Raw genomic sequence first — 15763 nt, 5'->3', positions numbered from 1 at the left:
TATACAGAGAAAACACCATTTGCACATCTCAGCAAATGCGTGTCTGCACTGGAGATCCATGGCTCCCACCCTAACCCAAGAAAGCAAGACCCTTGTTCGCATTAGGGCTTGCACAGACGCATGTTTGGGAACCATTAACAGCTGCATGAGAGCAGAAATGTACTTTCCTTTTTAAACATAACATTATCTCCTATCTATACCATTCACTGAAACCACGGTATGGTTATTGATAGTCAAAGTAACCTCCCATGGCACACTCCTCTGAACAACACAAAAACTATGAGGTTTTGGCAACAATTCAGAAATAACTGTGTTTCTTTCTCTTCCTGGGGTTTGTCTGCTCTTTTAAAAAGTTTAAGCAAGAATATCAAGTAAGATCAAAAGTCAGAGGGAAAACTGCCTGTAAAAACACAATATTTACTACATTTATTATTTCCTATTAGACATACTTTCTTTCCTTAACAGAGTTATTTTGTGGATGAATGGTGAAGCATCAGGCACTGATATTTTCCCGTTTCTATTTAATACAAGTGAGTGCTTCCAGCTGCAGCTAACAGAACTAATGCACCACATCTCCCTAGTTGATCATAATCAAAACTAAAAATCCTCAAACCTTCTTTTCTCTTGAAAATAATTTACAAAGAGGCAATATGCCTGTGGCACAACTCCATGACTCTGAACAACCCCAAGTTCACTGGAGTTGTTTCTAAGTGCATGCTTGTATTAAGCCTAGGTTATAATATATCTGTAGCAGAAAGTATTACAAACCTTTAACAGCTTCTTCATCCATATATGAGCTTACACATGTACGTAGACCTGGGCAAGTTCTAATGCTAGTTTATAATTGGTACTGAAATGACCTGCTCCATTCCATTCACATTAAATATAAAATCATTTAACACCTCATCTTCTTTCACCTGGCATTTGCTCACAGTGAAATTTAATATTGATTCTGATTATTCTTAACCTTAGGCTGCTGATCTTCGGTTACTTTTCTGGATGTTACCCAGTGTCCATGTCATGCAGAAGACATCCCCCAAGGTGCATGTCAAATTTTGTGGCTATCAGGCCATCATCCATTACATTCTAGGGCAATAAAATTCTTTGCTAGGAGACAAGTATTGCCCTGCTGTCTCTGCTTCTCAATAAATCAATTATCCAAAGCCCATGACTTTCTTTGAGTTTTCTCCCCACCCCGTTGTCTGCTTGACTCGTAGCAGGTTTTTTGCATGTGGACTGAATTCCTTACGACCACTGCTTCAACACCAGTTACCCCATAACTCACTCCTGACATTCCAGGAGATTCTGAGTTTCAGCATCCCTGAGCAAAAGAAAACAAAACGAGTGAAAAAAGTAAATTTACGTCAACTCTCTCTACATCACTTTCCCTCTATTACTAGTTTGGAAAGAGCTACCTTTGATCATGTCCTGCTTTTTTTTCCTCAGAATATTACAGACTGTAAACTGTAAAATGATTATTAAATAAGCGATGTGAAGTCTTCAATCTTTGCTTAGTACCCTTTGTCACCTCAAAAAAAGATGGGGGGGGGGAGAAATTTCAAGAGATCCTTCGTTCCTCAGATATTTTGCTCGTTCATGTCATTGTCCCTTGCAGATAGTGCTAAGTGTAGCTCATGGGAAGCTGGAGGACTAAGAGACAAAAACTGTGCCAGCTCAACCTGAGTTTGCTAGAGCTGTGCATAGAGAATTTCTGCCAGGATCATGTGATAGGAAGCTGCACAGCCAATATAAACAAAATCATTTGAAACAACAAAGCTGTGAGGGACAAACTGTATTTGCTAGCAGGTACCACACAGGTTTGATAGAGGTCAATGATAGTCTTAGGATTTTGTTACTGTGGGGAGGCTCTCAACGTGGTAAGGAAACAATCATTTTTGGTGGAAATGAGTTGGACTGGAAGGAGTGGGAGTTCTTAAATACCTACTGCAGGGGATAATATTTTCTAGGTTGCAAAATACTGTCACCCCTTGCTGCCAACTATGGCTTTCCAGGAAGTACAGGGAGCTGCTGCACATCTTTGCTAAATCAAGATCAAACCAATCAAAATCCAAACCAAATTGATGTGTGTGATATTTTATTCCCCATCGCTTTACATCAAGTGAGGCTTATACATGCCTTGGAATAGTTTCATCTATATACAGGGCAATGCTTAAAATACATCATATTTTGCAGTTTTCTTGAGTAATTAATATTTGTAATTTTACAAAGAAAGAAGTATCTTTAAGCTGATTTGTTTACCAACACTAATGTTAGATAGAAATGAACAAAATTTGGAAGATTTTTTGGTTGATTTGTTTTGTATTTTTTTTTGGTCTGTTTAAACATAGCATTTGATAGTACCCAACTAACTCTGCTTTGTGGCTGAAGACAGTAACATTCACTCCGACAGATACATCCACAAGGCTCAAGATTGGAGAAGCTAAGAAGAAAAACATTGTATGCTGATGTGACATGGATCTTCCTAGTTTCAAATTGACAGTTATGAAATGTCTTCCACATAAATACTCTAAAACTGTAGAAACATTCTTTTTCTTTTAGTATGATATTACCATATATACAACAAAAAATACAAAAAGGTGAGACAGTTGTCTGAGGGAGTGGGAGTGGGGTCCCAAACATGAAAGCCTAGCCAATCTCCATGCTGCCATGCCATGATCATTGCCTTTAAAAATAAAAAAGAACCAAAAATAAAACCAGTTTTTTCATGTTTAAAAAAAAGTTAAAGGAAATTTTCTTTTTCCTTGAGCCTTTTGCTCTGAGACATACATCACATTTTTTCCAGCTAAATCATACACATCATCTGTAGGACATTCAACCCTTGTACACTGAAATGGTTCCCATTACTCGTAACCCGTCAGTCTACTGATCATTAAATGTTTAGTTCACAGATGTTGCAAGATGATCAAGAATTATCCCTAATTTATAGAAATAACCTGCTTGCAGTAACACCAAATGAGTAAAATGAAAACAAACAGACAAAAACAAAGGCTTTTGAGACCGAACACCAAAACAATTCTTCCATATACACTGATCTCCATGTATCCAAATAGCTGACTATGGTGAGAAGATAGGTTTCTGTCTAAAGTATTTCTCCTACCTGCATTCTCTACTCCCACACAAAGGGAAATAAAGAGAATACTAAAAGTAAATACTTATATATACATATATGTAGATATACACACTAAAAACAAATACCAGAATTTCTAATTTAATTCTAGTAAGAAACCAAAGGTTTCCCTTGGAATTTTGCAAAGACCACATCACATGTTCTAACAGGACTGTTTGTAATCAAGTGATGTATCAAAGCAGCTCAACATCAGACGCAGAGGTAAGCAGCCTTAAATGTACTCCAGCAGCAACCACTTGCTATTCTGAACATGTGCAGTGCACTTAAGGAAAACGGAACGTCAGGAACACAGAAACTTTTATCTCAAAGTTTCTCTACTATTACTTCTAAATGATGACCTGCCAGGTACAAATTACCTCTCCAGCCTTCTTGCTTTGTAAAGCTATGTGTAGGTCTTAAATGGTACTGCATCATATAATCGGTGCACTGAAGAGACAAAACTGCAGAGCTTCATTGCCTGAATGATCAGCTTTTAAGGAAAGGGCTCTATGGAACTGAAGAGGTGCTCTGAACTGAAAGTTATTAAAAGCAACAACAATGGTGGACAATAACTGAAAACTGACCACTTCACATCTGTTAGAAAATTACACAAAAGTTGAAAGCTCATATTGTGTAAAAAACAGCACAGCTACTTAACAGAAACAATGATTGCTAAGGGTTCCATGTAAAATCACATTTACAAATGTCATCTAGATGTTCTGATCCGGGGATGTAAATAACTGGAAAGCAGTGTGAAGACTACCTATACGTGTTTCGCATCCAATTCAAAACAGCATTTTGAGGACAGCATGATTGACATTCACCCTTCCCAGTAAAGAGGGCACCTGACTTCGTAAGTGTGCCAATACCAAGCCAAAAAAACTTCCAGCAGTAGTTACAATACAGATTCTGAAGTGAGTTCTGTTACATACCTATAAATATAAGAAAGTTATAGTAGCCTCTTTTGAAAGTCTGTTTGAAAATAAGCAAGAAAGATTATGTTCAGGTGTCCTAAGTACAGTTAAGATATGTGCTACACCCTTCTAGAGGTAGACCTCTGTAGCCTAGGTACAAGCAAAGTTGGGTGGGTTGTCAAAAGCTTATACTCAATAATAAATGAAATGTCATCGGCTTCTGCTCAAACGTGTTACTGAATATATAGCTGAGAGAAGCCTCCCAAAAAATCCCATTTAATTTCTTTTATACCACTGGAAAATGGAAGCTAAAGGATTAAAACATACCACCAACTCAGAAATGCTCTTCCACAATACCCTCAAGAAAACAGCATGGATGGAATTTCTTTTAAGAAGGATTTCTAAAATTAGATGCAATTTAGCTATAGGAATGATAAACATAAAATGAGTGAGATGCAAGACTGGGGGCTGCTAAACAGCCAGACCTAGGAAGAACATCCTCACAAACAGATAAATACAGCCTTACATGTTATATGATGCAATATAAAATTTTAACTTCTTTTTCTTAAAGCTTCCAGGTTTTGCAAGTGCTGAAGATAAGGTGAGACTCTACAATCACTAGTTCTGAAAACGATCATTTCTTATATTTAGCTTTTACTTGTGTTTTTAGATCATTATGGTTTGCCGAAGTGTCAATCTCTACCTGTTTCTTTTGTGCAAAGACAATTGTTCTCTCCCTACCACTTGCATCCACTTACAGGGAGGAAAAATGGAAACTCATTTTATGTTATATGGTGAAATTCACCTAATAAATTCTTGTAGTATTTCTGGGACTTCAACAACTCTGTAACTGGTCACCAACTGGTATTTACTGATCCTACTGAACCCTCTTTCTTTCTTGCTTCAATCCAATAATGAGGCAGATTTTTAAAAAAGCAAAGAAAAAAAACCACTTTACACAGAGAAGACAGCCTATTCTGACCAGAAGGGTAAAATCTAAACACATCTAGCCTCATTATAATAGCCTCATTAGTAGTTGTGCATTGTAAACCAGGAAGATTTGCTTGCCATGCAAGTGGTGTTCTCCAGCAGATAGAAGGCTCCCATAAACAACCCAAGACTTCAACAACCGAAATATTTCAAGGTTACTAAAAGAACTAAATTATTCATGATTAATAACTGTTATTAAGCAGTGTCCTTTTCTCCTTTATTTATAACCTGGTTTCTACAAATGTATTAGCTTAATGTATTTACTGAAGACTCTCTGGGAAAACTCTGACTTCTGTGTTAACAGTTGCCTTTGCAATCCATTACATAAAAACTGTCCTTTAAGCCACATCAATGTTACTCCACTTAGGCAAGGTTTAAATAAAAATCAACCCACAGAAACAGCAAAGGCTAAGTATTACCATGTGTATGCACACATTCTTTTATTACAGAGTGTAGTAATAGATAAGGAAGAAGCTCACTCCATGGAGTAAAAGTATCTCACCAGATTAGCAAAGGACCCCAAGGATCCGCTTGGATTACCAAATCCAGCAAAGTGGGTGTCGTAAACCCACCTGTTTATGCCAAGTAGTATGGATATAGCTTGGATGGCTATAGCAATAGCAGACTAAATTGAGAAAGCTCATGCCAGTTCATGGAATTTCAAACTTTTCTTAAAATGGTATTTTTTTTATCTGAATTTTTATTCTGATTGTTCACAAAAAGAAGAGCTGTAGCCCGACGAACAGGGACAAGGTCTGTGTGATGGAGCTACTCAGGATGCACAAAACTGCAGTAAAGCACACAGACTGCAGAAGGATGCCTGGGCACCCACAGGCTACTACAGAACTGGTATCCTGCAAAGCAAGGAAAAAGCATGCAGAAAAACCACCAGAAAAACTCCTTAAGGTGAGATAGAAAGCTGCTGGGAAAGAAGGGGCAGACTTTCTCACCCTCAGGAACCAGAAACCCATGGGAGGACAGAGGCAGTGCAGACTTCTTCACGTTAATTAGTGGTCATACTGCACCCCATGAAACACCAAAGTAGTCCTTTATAATCATGCACAAAAAAAGCATTACACGAACTTTGAGAAAAAAAAACAAAACAAAACAAAACACAACAATACCCCACACAACAAGCCCAGCACACAGATCTATTTACTACAAAATAATTTGAGAATATCTGTGATCAGTCACACTAAATTGTACCATCACCGTTCCCCCCTCAAAAAAAGAAAAAAAGTTTTAAAGTACAAAATTAGAATCCCTAACTTAGAACTCCAATTCATATCTATAAAATAGCAGGATTAAAATGCAAGTGTCCTTTGTATGCCACACCCACTAATTCAGGTGATTCATGGTATAAAACTCAGTATCAACCCTGGAAGACCCAGCAGTTTACTTCCCCAGTATAAGATTAACAGTGCTGGAAATTACTAAGTATGTAATAAACAGTAATTGCTTTTAAATCAGTGCCACAATATTTGATTCTTTCACTGAAGAATGCAAAACTGTATGGAGAATTGTCAAGTAAAGCTGTAGGATTTAGTCCAATTCACATCAAATTCCATTTATGTATATAAATTCATATATAAATGAACATATTTATATATGGAGAACTTCAATTGCTTCATATATATGACATTATCAAAATTGATGTCAATGAAGTTTTCATCCAGATAAAGTCTGTATGTGTTGACACTAATGTCGGACTGTTCCCAACATGCCTGTGCCCAACTACTCCACTGAGGTAAACTGCAAGACACCCAACAGAAGGGCTCTGCTACATCTAAGTAAGGATGTATCATCCTGTCCTTATACGCTCCATGCACAGAGCCAAAGCAAGAAACTCACCTGTTCTCTCAGTCTGCTAATGTCTCTGAAAGGCCATCAGAGAGGACCACCACGTAGCTAGCAGCTGTTTCTTAGACATCTCTAAATGAAAGATTTTCTCTTTTTTAAGGTAAAGGGATGATGAACATGATGAGAAATAATCTGATGAGTCCAAGCACAGTGGGAGGGAGCAGGAGACATGGCTGTGCTGAGATGCATCCAGCTGCTGAGCCTGCAGGTGCATCTGAAGTAGGTGGACAGGGTGAAAGATTAGTGAAGGTGTTCCTGGGCTGGATAAATTTGAGTGATGAGGTAATTTTGCAAAAGCAAATCATAAAAAAAACATTCTTAGAGAAGATCAGGTCTAGAGGAAAACAAGACAAACGGGAGAATCAAATCACAGTTAAGATCTGAGAGATGTGGAAAGCAAGTAAAAAGAAGAGGAAAAAAAGAGAAAGGAAGTCAAACTATGAAAGAAAAGAGGCATTTGGCCTAGTATGAAGTTATGAACAGTGAGAAAGAGAAAAGGTGACAATGAGAATGGTGAGTATGAAAGTAAGTAGTTTGACTTTAATATAGTAGTAGAGACAAACATTAATAAAGAATAGGATATTACCTTAAATTTTCCAATTCCCCACAAAATCTACATCTGATTGGAAATCATTTTCACCACAGCTAGAAGAGCCTGAGAAATAAGTATGAACATTACAAACAACAATCTAGTAAAACGTACTATCTCTTCCAGTGATTGTGATTTATAAGGGCTGCAAGTCAGAGGAATGGGGAGGTAAGCAGCAGCACCCCACTTGTGCAAAACAGATACTTTCCTAAACAAACACAGCCAGCTTTCCCTCCTTCAGCAACTAAATGCAAACATGAATGTTGTAGGTCTCACCCAGAGCACCGCTGAAGACAAAAACAGTTCTGCCTACAACAAACACTTGTCTCTACAGTCTCACAGCATGGCAGTTGAGAAGCACGAGTCACACTTTCCATTTCTTAATAGAACATCAAATCACACTCTCAGCCACTGGCAGATTAAAACTAGCTGTCTTACAGCTGTGAAACTAGTGATATGATTAAAGGAGAACATAAAATCCTTGTAAAGATATTTGTCAGTTTGGGATTCTCCAGACACAGCTGATCACCAAAAAAGCCACAGTGCACAACACGTGGCAATATGAAAAACACAGCAGAAGAGAAAAAAAGAGTGCAAAATGCCCCTAACTAATCTAAAGTATATTGTGAATATGCAAATATGTTTTATATCACATTGACACTTAAGCAGCATACAGGGGGAGAACATTAGAGAACTGAGCTCGAGAAGGTTTAGAGGAAATACAGGTGCTTGAAATAAAAAAGAATGGCTCTCTACATGTGAAACTGGAAGAAGAGGCAAGAGCAGACACCGAAGAATTATTTTCCCCATGCTCTTTCCGATGCGCATGACCTAGCGACTGTAGAGAATGCCAAAATTCATTTTTTTGGATCTTGCTGAAGGGCTGTCACAACAGCAGTCCAGTGAGATAAAAGGTCACTCAAAACTGAAGTCACACTTTAAGCTCACTAACTGCTCTGTTATTCTCCAATAGTTTCCATTTTATTATGGAAATGTTTTCGCATGGAAATGATTTACATTTTCAAGGAGAAGCCTCTCTCCTGAAGAAGATTATGACAGTACATCAAAGAAAACACCAAAGAAAGCATCTCGTTGCCCACAAGAACACAGTATGTCCTAATTTGCCCTTTATTATATCTTTCCTGTTTCTTTTTAATGGTAGACAGATACAGACAAAAGAAAGGAATGGAAAAAAGACAGTGAGAAGTACCAACAAGGAGCACTGCAAGGAAAGAACGGTTAATTAGAGCACACAAAAAGATGCAAGGAATGTGAAGAATGTTAGCAAGTAAATAAATCAATAATCTACAGTTATCATCTACATTCCTGAACTACCTTGAAAGCAAAGATATCTGCCCTTAACATTCCTGACAACAGCACAGATTTTCAAGGAACCCTCCCCACAGCGTGCTCTGTTTCTGCCAGCAGCCTTGTGTCAACAGCTGATTACAAGGGAGCCTGTAATACCTCTTTTTAACAGCTTTGTTAATACAAGCTTCTAAATACCTTGGACCAGACAAGAAACATTAACAAGCTGAAATTAATGTTGCAATCATTGCACTTATTTAAAAAAAAGCTCAAGGTCACTGTCAAACAATTACAGGAATAATTCACTAGATTCCCCTCTCACCACTGCTTTCTAAAACACACCAGAGCCTAGCAACCCATATGGAATAAAAGCAGAGATCAATAAAGCCAGAACACCAATGTGGTTTTACAGATGTATTTGTTCAAAATGGTATCAGCATACTATAAAGTAAGAGTTTTACAGTGGAAATGGAAACTGAGCAATAGAGACATTAGGACATAAAAGTGAGGAATTCTTAACAAGTTTAGAACACTTGAGACTCTCAAGGGGGAAAAAAACCCTAAAAACCAACCAACCAAACAAAAACAAAACCCCAAACCAAAATAAGTATACAACTAAAATCAAAGATATGCCATCAAATAACATGGTACAATAGAAGTGGCTCTGCAGAGCAAGACAGTGGGTGTTAAGGACCTTACTGACATCCACCCTGTGCACATTTCAGGAGGGTGTTCCTTCAGACTAACTCCAGACTGGTCCTGTGAACTAAGCATCTACTAGATGTTAAGGCAAATGGCCTAGTTTAGTTTCATCCATGAAGGAATCTAGACCAACCTTGTGGCGCAAACCAAAATATGGTAAATGAGGAACCACAGAAATTCAACTCGGAAGATAATCCTGAGCCAATGCCAATACAGATTTACCCAAAGCTGCAACACGATTCTGATGCTATATATATAAAAAAAGTTTTATAAGTCCAGTATCTGTCTCAAACAACCAACCCAAAAAAAGGGATAGGATGATTCCATAAGCCTTGCTTATAAGACCACTTCTGTCTAAGACATAGCAGTAATTCTCAAAAAATTGCTTTGCCACACAAAATATAATGTACAAAACCCACAGATAATCATCATACAGAATTATTTCTAAACTGGACTTGCTTGGCTTCATGCATACACAGTATGCTTTTGCAACACTTGCTTTTGCAAATGAAGCTGATACAATATGATTAGGTAGCTGGGGGCATCTTCTCATGTGATTCAAGAAAATTCTTCATGCTTATATGAAGCACAGCAATTAAAACAAGTCTGTTTTCAATGCCATTCTACACACTCCCAAATGGGGGGGAGACTCCCCTCAGCTGTCCATATGTATACAACAGACTTTACAGTCATCTTTTAAATAATGGATGCAATTACATTAAAAAAAAACAAGGAGAAAACCTACTGTACCTGTATGTCGTTCTTCAATCCAGACTTGAAGATATATGAAGAGGAGTAGACCAGCTACCCCAAACATCAGTACAGACACAAAGACTTGTCTTAGGTTCATGACACTACCAGGGGGCTACTTTTCAGCTTTCAGAAGGACGCATGGCTGACTTTCCTGAAGTTCTCAGCGTGCCTGCATCTTCTTCAGTATCTTCCCCTGAGATACCGACCTGGAATAACAAGAGATAGAGCTAGTTCTCGTGTTACATTTTTATTCTTTACCAGAGATTGTGTAAACAGCATACTATATACGAGCTGGAGCTCTTAGAAGCTATTACTTTCAATGCTTAGATTTCTGTTCACGATCTCAACAATCTTTCTACCCCTGGGTGAATTCTAAGCTGAAGTGTTTCTCAAAGTGGCTGCGAAGACCATTCCACCTCCACGCCCCCGGACATCTCCTGCTGCTGTAACAGAGGGAGGTGACGCCCCAGACGAGACGCCCGGGTGTCACACCAGTGTCACACCGCTGCCCATCAACCATCACAGCTGCAGCAGCAGCTGGAGGCCTCCCCGGGTGGCTGGGTTGCACTGCAGTGCTACCAGCCCCGCTGCGACGGGCGGCCCGGTGCCTCCGCTGCTGGACTGCGCAATCCGGTGTGCCCGGGGAAGGATGCCGGCAGCCACCCCTGCAACACGACGACCCCGCTCGCAGTGCCCCAGCGTCAGTTCAGTCTACACTTCGCCCAGCCATGCTCTGACCATCGCCCTCAGGCCTGGACCCAAGCTGAGCTTTGCAGGGTTAGGGAAGGTCAGGTCAGCGTAAGATGGTATATCAGTAATGCAGCAGAAAGAGAATTAATGGATCATCTTTTTACTCAGCTATTTTGCAACATGGAAAGGACTTGTCAAGTCTTGCCACTACGTTCAATGGAAATGAGATCAAATGTAAAACCTTATCAAAAAGATTACTTTCTTGCACAGCAGAGGGCCCAGAAAACAGAAGTAATTTACCCAATACCCTGCACCTGCCACAAAGGGGCCATAAAATTCAGTTTGTAACAACAGAACATAGAATACACTGTGGATCATAAAAAAAGACAACTCCTTAACCTGAATCAGAACGCGTTCACTTTTGAAAGCACGGTACTAGAAGCTGAAGAGCAGCTGTTGAAACTGGCCTGCACAGCAAAAGAAAAAGTATTAAAATTCAACAGAACGCACACCCTTGTAAGTGCATCTCTGATAGAAGTGTCTGGTAAAGTACCGCAAAGAATGCAAAGAAAACCTCAAGCTTTTAAAGGAAGACAGCCTACTGAAAAATATTTGAATGGGAAATCTGTTAGAAGAACGGCGCTAAAGTACACGTGCATCCAAATAAACAGAAAAAGAAAATGCAGGCATTTAGCAGTTCTTCTGAAAGGTACAAGTACTGTGTGTTCCACAAGTTTGTATTTTTAAGTAACTCCACACTGTTACATCTATAATTGCTGAGTTTCTAAAAATACACATAGCATAAGGCTTAGCAGGAACTCCCATTAAAAATAGCTGTTGAATGAACAAAGTAACTACATTAGAAAGAGACGAAAGATCTCAAGAACAAAATTGCGTTCAGAACTTTACAGAATTTTTTCCCATTCTGTGCCATTAAAACTATACACTTCTCCGAAGCATAAACTTGCCTGCAGAAAATGTAAACCAGAATTTAAATATTAATCATTTTAGATGTAATTGTTCCATAGAAGACAGATAGCTAGACATTAAGAAAATGTAAATGTTCTGTCTGAAGTCTTTTTTGTATGGGTCATGAAATATCTGGCTTAAACCTGGAAGACGGAAGGAAGGTGAGTGGGTTCTTTATTCCATCCAGTTCTTTTTGCCTTCATTCTGCAGAGATGGAATTCCCAACACGTTATATACAGGTACCAGTTTGCATTTATTGGGATGATTCACGGGATTGGAAGGAAGCAGTGAATATTGGGCAAAACCAAAGAAAATGCTTCGGGAATTCACTGTGAAATGACTTGTGCAAGGGTGTGGGGAGTGGAGCCTCCTTCCAGCCAGCTCTTCATGTGCTGTTATCACATGCACCTTTTCCTGCAGTGCCCTCAGCATTCTCAGACTTGCAGTCTTCCTTATCTACACTAAAAGGTTTACTTAGGTCTTTGTACCTAACTTCAGTTCTGCAGCAAACGTACTGTTTGAACGTCTTCAGAAATCACTCTGCTGACATGACAGAAGCTTCCCAGCATGCGCAATGCTTCAAGAACCATTAGTCAAAGGACCAATGAATACAAACCTCTTCTGTTTTCCCCCAGACAAAAGCTGTGTTGTTCATGTAAGAGGACATTGACAGCATCTGGATAAGGGGGGGGGGGGGGGGGGGGGGGTGCGGGAAGCCAAATAAATAAGACATGAAGGTCTGAATTAGTACATTTGAAATAAATCAATTGAATTGCAGGTACTAGACAGCAGGAATCCATTTCTTTTGGAAAAGTTGTTTGGGATTCATAACTTTATCTCTTACAATAAAAAGCAAGCAATCCAGACACACACAATGAATAGAGGCATGCTTCCAAATGAGCCCGCTTTTGTGGTTTTGTCACTTATTTCCATCTCTGACTACACAAAACTGACATTTTCAGCTCTCCTTTCTAAAAACCAGTGTCCTTGAGTGGGCAAGAGAAGTGTTTTCAGGCCACATGGATGATGCTGAAATCAAAGTATCTCACACCACATCTCCACGAACTTTTCCGACATGTGTAGGCTGACACTGCGGCTCTCTTCAACCACTTGTTCTCATCACCCCCGACCGCCCAGCTCTTGCCACCACCATGAGGGCTTACACACCTGCATCGTAACATCCAGGAAGCTCATCCAGCTAAAAACTGCTCCTGCTCCAGAAAGAAGGAATGGGGACCTTACTGCCAAAGGAAGTCAGGAAACTCTGATTTAACCAAACTGCAGCCCACAAAGGATTTACGCAAGGAATAGTGCCGATGGTTCTTCCTTTAGCAATACCAGCCATCGCATGCATCCATGATGGCATAGGGCATACAGCTGGCCTTGCCCAAACACGATCATGGTTCTGTGAAATACTATCTACAAGCCCTGTATCATCACCTTTAGGATGCACAGTAAAATCAGGAGCTTCCAATAAATTTAATTTGTGAATAAGAAAACAGATGTTTTTCTACTTGGGTAGTTTCAGTTTTGAGTGGATAGAAGTTCCTAAAAGGAAACAGCCGTTCAAGATACATTTATTTTTTTGAACTACCAAACAAACACATCCCAAAGATAATTCGCTCCACCATCACAGGCACTACAGTTATCTTTGTATCAAGTATTTTCATGTTGCTTGAAATTATTTTATTTAAATGTAATTTATATGAAACTGTATTCTTTATGTGTTGGCTAAGTTTTAAGATTAGCTTTAAACAAGAGTAACATTAGTTTTAATTCAGACTACCTATTTTAGCACAGGTTAAGACTCTAAATACATCAAATGCATCAAAAATCTGAAGCTATTCTGCTACCTGATGAGATTTTTTTAAAGGCTTTTCAGCTTGAATAAGTAGTTTAATTTATTTAATGTAGTGATTTGTAACCCACATATGAAAAAATGATAGCAACATTAGAAGAAGTCTAAGAGTCTTCTAGCAGAACTTGAAAAATAGCTGCACAACACTGACAAATTTGCTTCTTTAGTAATAAAAAGAAATGGTCATGGATAACACTCTCTAGCATCCTGGCAAGGAGGAAATACCTGCAAATATTCTTTAATCAAGATGAATGTTCTCTTGTGACTGTGAAGGAAAAGCCAACAAGCAATTACTTTCAACCTACGTGTTTTCAGAAGAGATGAGCTGTATCCAGACAGAGGTTCAGCATCCCTAGTTAAACTGTAAATCTTTCTTTGCTCCCAGTCCCGGGCAACATGGCTCGACTGTGCTGACCATGCTACTGAACGGGATGCTTGCTACGGTGAAACTAACGCTGCCTAAGAAACTGCTGTGTCTTTCCCACCTATGCTGAACTTGATTCTTTCTTTAGCCCAACCTCCCACCCATCTCTTTTGGAAGTATGGACCCCAATGTCCCATCTGCTGCAACTCAATCCTTCATAGAAAATGTCATAGTGACGCACACACCTCAAAATTTCAAGTCCTTTTGAGTACTGGAGAATGATTGCTATATACTGTTCTTATCCATCATGGAGACACAGTTAATGTGGCAGACAAAAACACTGCATGCCTTAGATGACAACACAGACCTCTTTGCAGCAAAAATTTAGAAACTTGACAAGTTTATAATAATTCACTTCTAAGGCCAAATTGTTTAATACTGTTGTCAAACTTAAGAGTTTCAGGAATCCTCATTCTGCTAATGTAAAATCCTTGCATTTTTCCCGTTGCGTTTTGGGTCCAGTTCAAAGAGGCACATTCCTGCACAGGGCCAACACAAGCAATTGAAATAGAACAGCCACCCAAACACGGGGAAGAGTGCATCTCCTGCTTCTGGCATGATTCGTCATTTTCAGTACATCATCCACCTTTCTCCTCCTGGCAAGCAAATGCACTTGCAGCTGAGGAGAGGCACCTCTAGCTCTCAGGTACCATTCTTGGCTTCCTCCTGTTCCAGACCACACAAAACCAGTGGCATCTGGTCGCAGTATGTTTGTCTAACTTAAGGCTTCCTTGCCACAATTACCCTCACCCTCACCAGTTCCAAAATTAAAAACATAAAGTGAAAGTTTTCTAAATAGTTTGAGGCAATCTAATGTTTTGCATTTAATTCCCCTCCACCTTTTATCCTTCCCCTGAAAAAAATGATGATCAAAATGAGTGGTTAGCCAGCAGAATACTGATTAAAAAAACATACTCTTTACAATGGTCATTACTGTGGGTTACCACAAATTCCCACCCACTCAGTGTCTTGTTAGACACAACCAAATTAATAGAAGTAAAATGAGAGAAAGACACAGAAAGCTACTGCAACCCCACGCAATTTTTTTCTTCCCTCCTTACCCCAAGAAGCAATACATTTTCTGATGCCCCCACTGGAGTACGACAGCAAGAAAATTTTGCACCGAAGAATGTCCCGCTGGACACTGACCCAGGCTACTTTCAGCTCAGTCAGTGCAAGGAGGCAAGGATACCTCCTCACTTCAGTGCTCCTCCTCCTCCCTCACTTCTCATCTGTTAGCTTGTGCCCTACTTCACGCGTAGGTGATCCTCCAGTATCACCTTTCCACTGTCCACATCTCAACTTTCCGGCTACACAACAACTAGAGCAAGGCACGGCTCCAGCTCTTAACAATGCTTGCACAGTTCCTCATATCAGGCAGTGTTACTCTTTGTTCTGCTTTATTCCAACGGTTGCTAGAAATAAACATACAATATTTACCATTTTCTCTTTTCAGCAAGTTACGCTGAGTGTTATGGTTGGGTGAAGTCAAAGTCCTTACAGTAATTTGAATTAAGTGCGTAACCAGATCAAGATAACCAAACTTAGGGCTGCTGAGAAAGTTTGTAGAAATGAAAAA

General features: G+C 39.4%; 1 protein-coding gene across 5 annotated transcripts in view; it reads right to left on the bottom strand.

Moving 5' to 3' along the window:
• Positions 1-15763, bottom strand: part of CHST9 (carbohydrate sulfotransferase 9) — a 92706-nt gene that overhangs the window by 74395 nt on the left and 2548 nt on the right. For 3 of the 5 annotated variants that reach the window (XM_042798276.1, XM_042798275.1, XM_042798277.1), the window contains one exon: positions 10241-10449. In XM_042798276.1, the coding sequence (XP_042654210.1) occupies positions 10241-10340 (100 nt within the window). In that variant the 5' untranslated portion in view covers positions 10341-10449. Of the gene's footprint in view, positions 1-6882; positions 6954-10240; positions 10450-15245; positions 15381-15763 lie in introns of those variants that run through there. The other 2 variants (XM_033001043.2, XM_033001044.2) reach the window with 2 other exon arrangements.

This window comes from Tyto alba, unplaced genomic scaffold (genome assembly GCF_018691265.1).
Source record: "Tyto alba isolate M040663 unplaced genomic scaffold, T.alba_DEE_v4.0 Super-Scaffold_27, whole genome shotgun sequence".
In the NCBI taxonomy this organism is placed as follows: Eukaryota; Metazoa; Chordata; class Aves; order Strigiformes; family Tytonidae; genus Tyto; species Tyto alba.
This window is presented reverse-complemented; position numbering and strand designations above follow the sequence as displayed.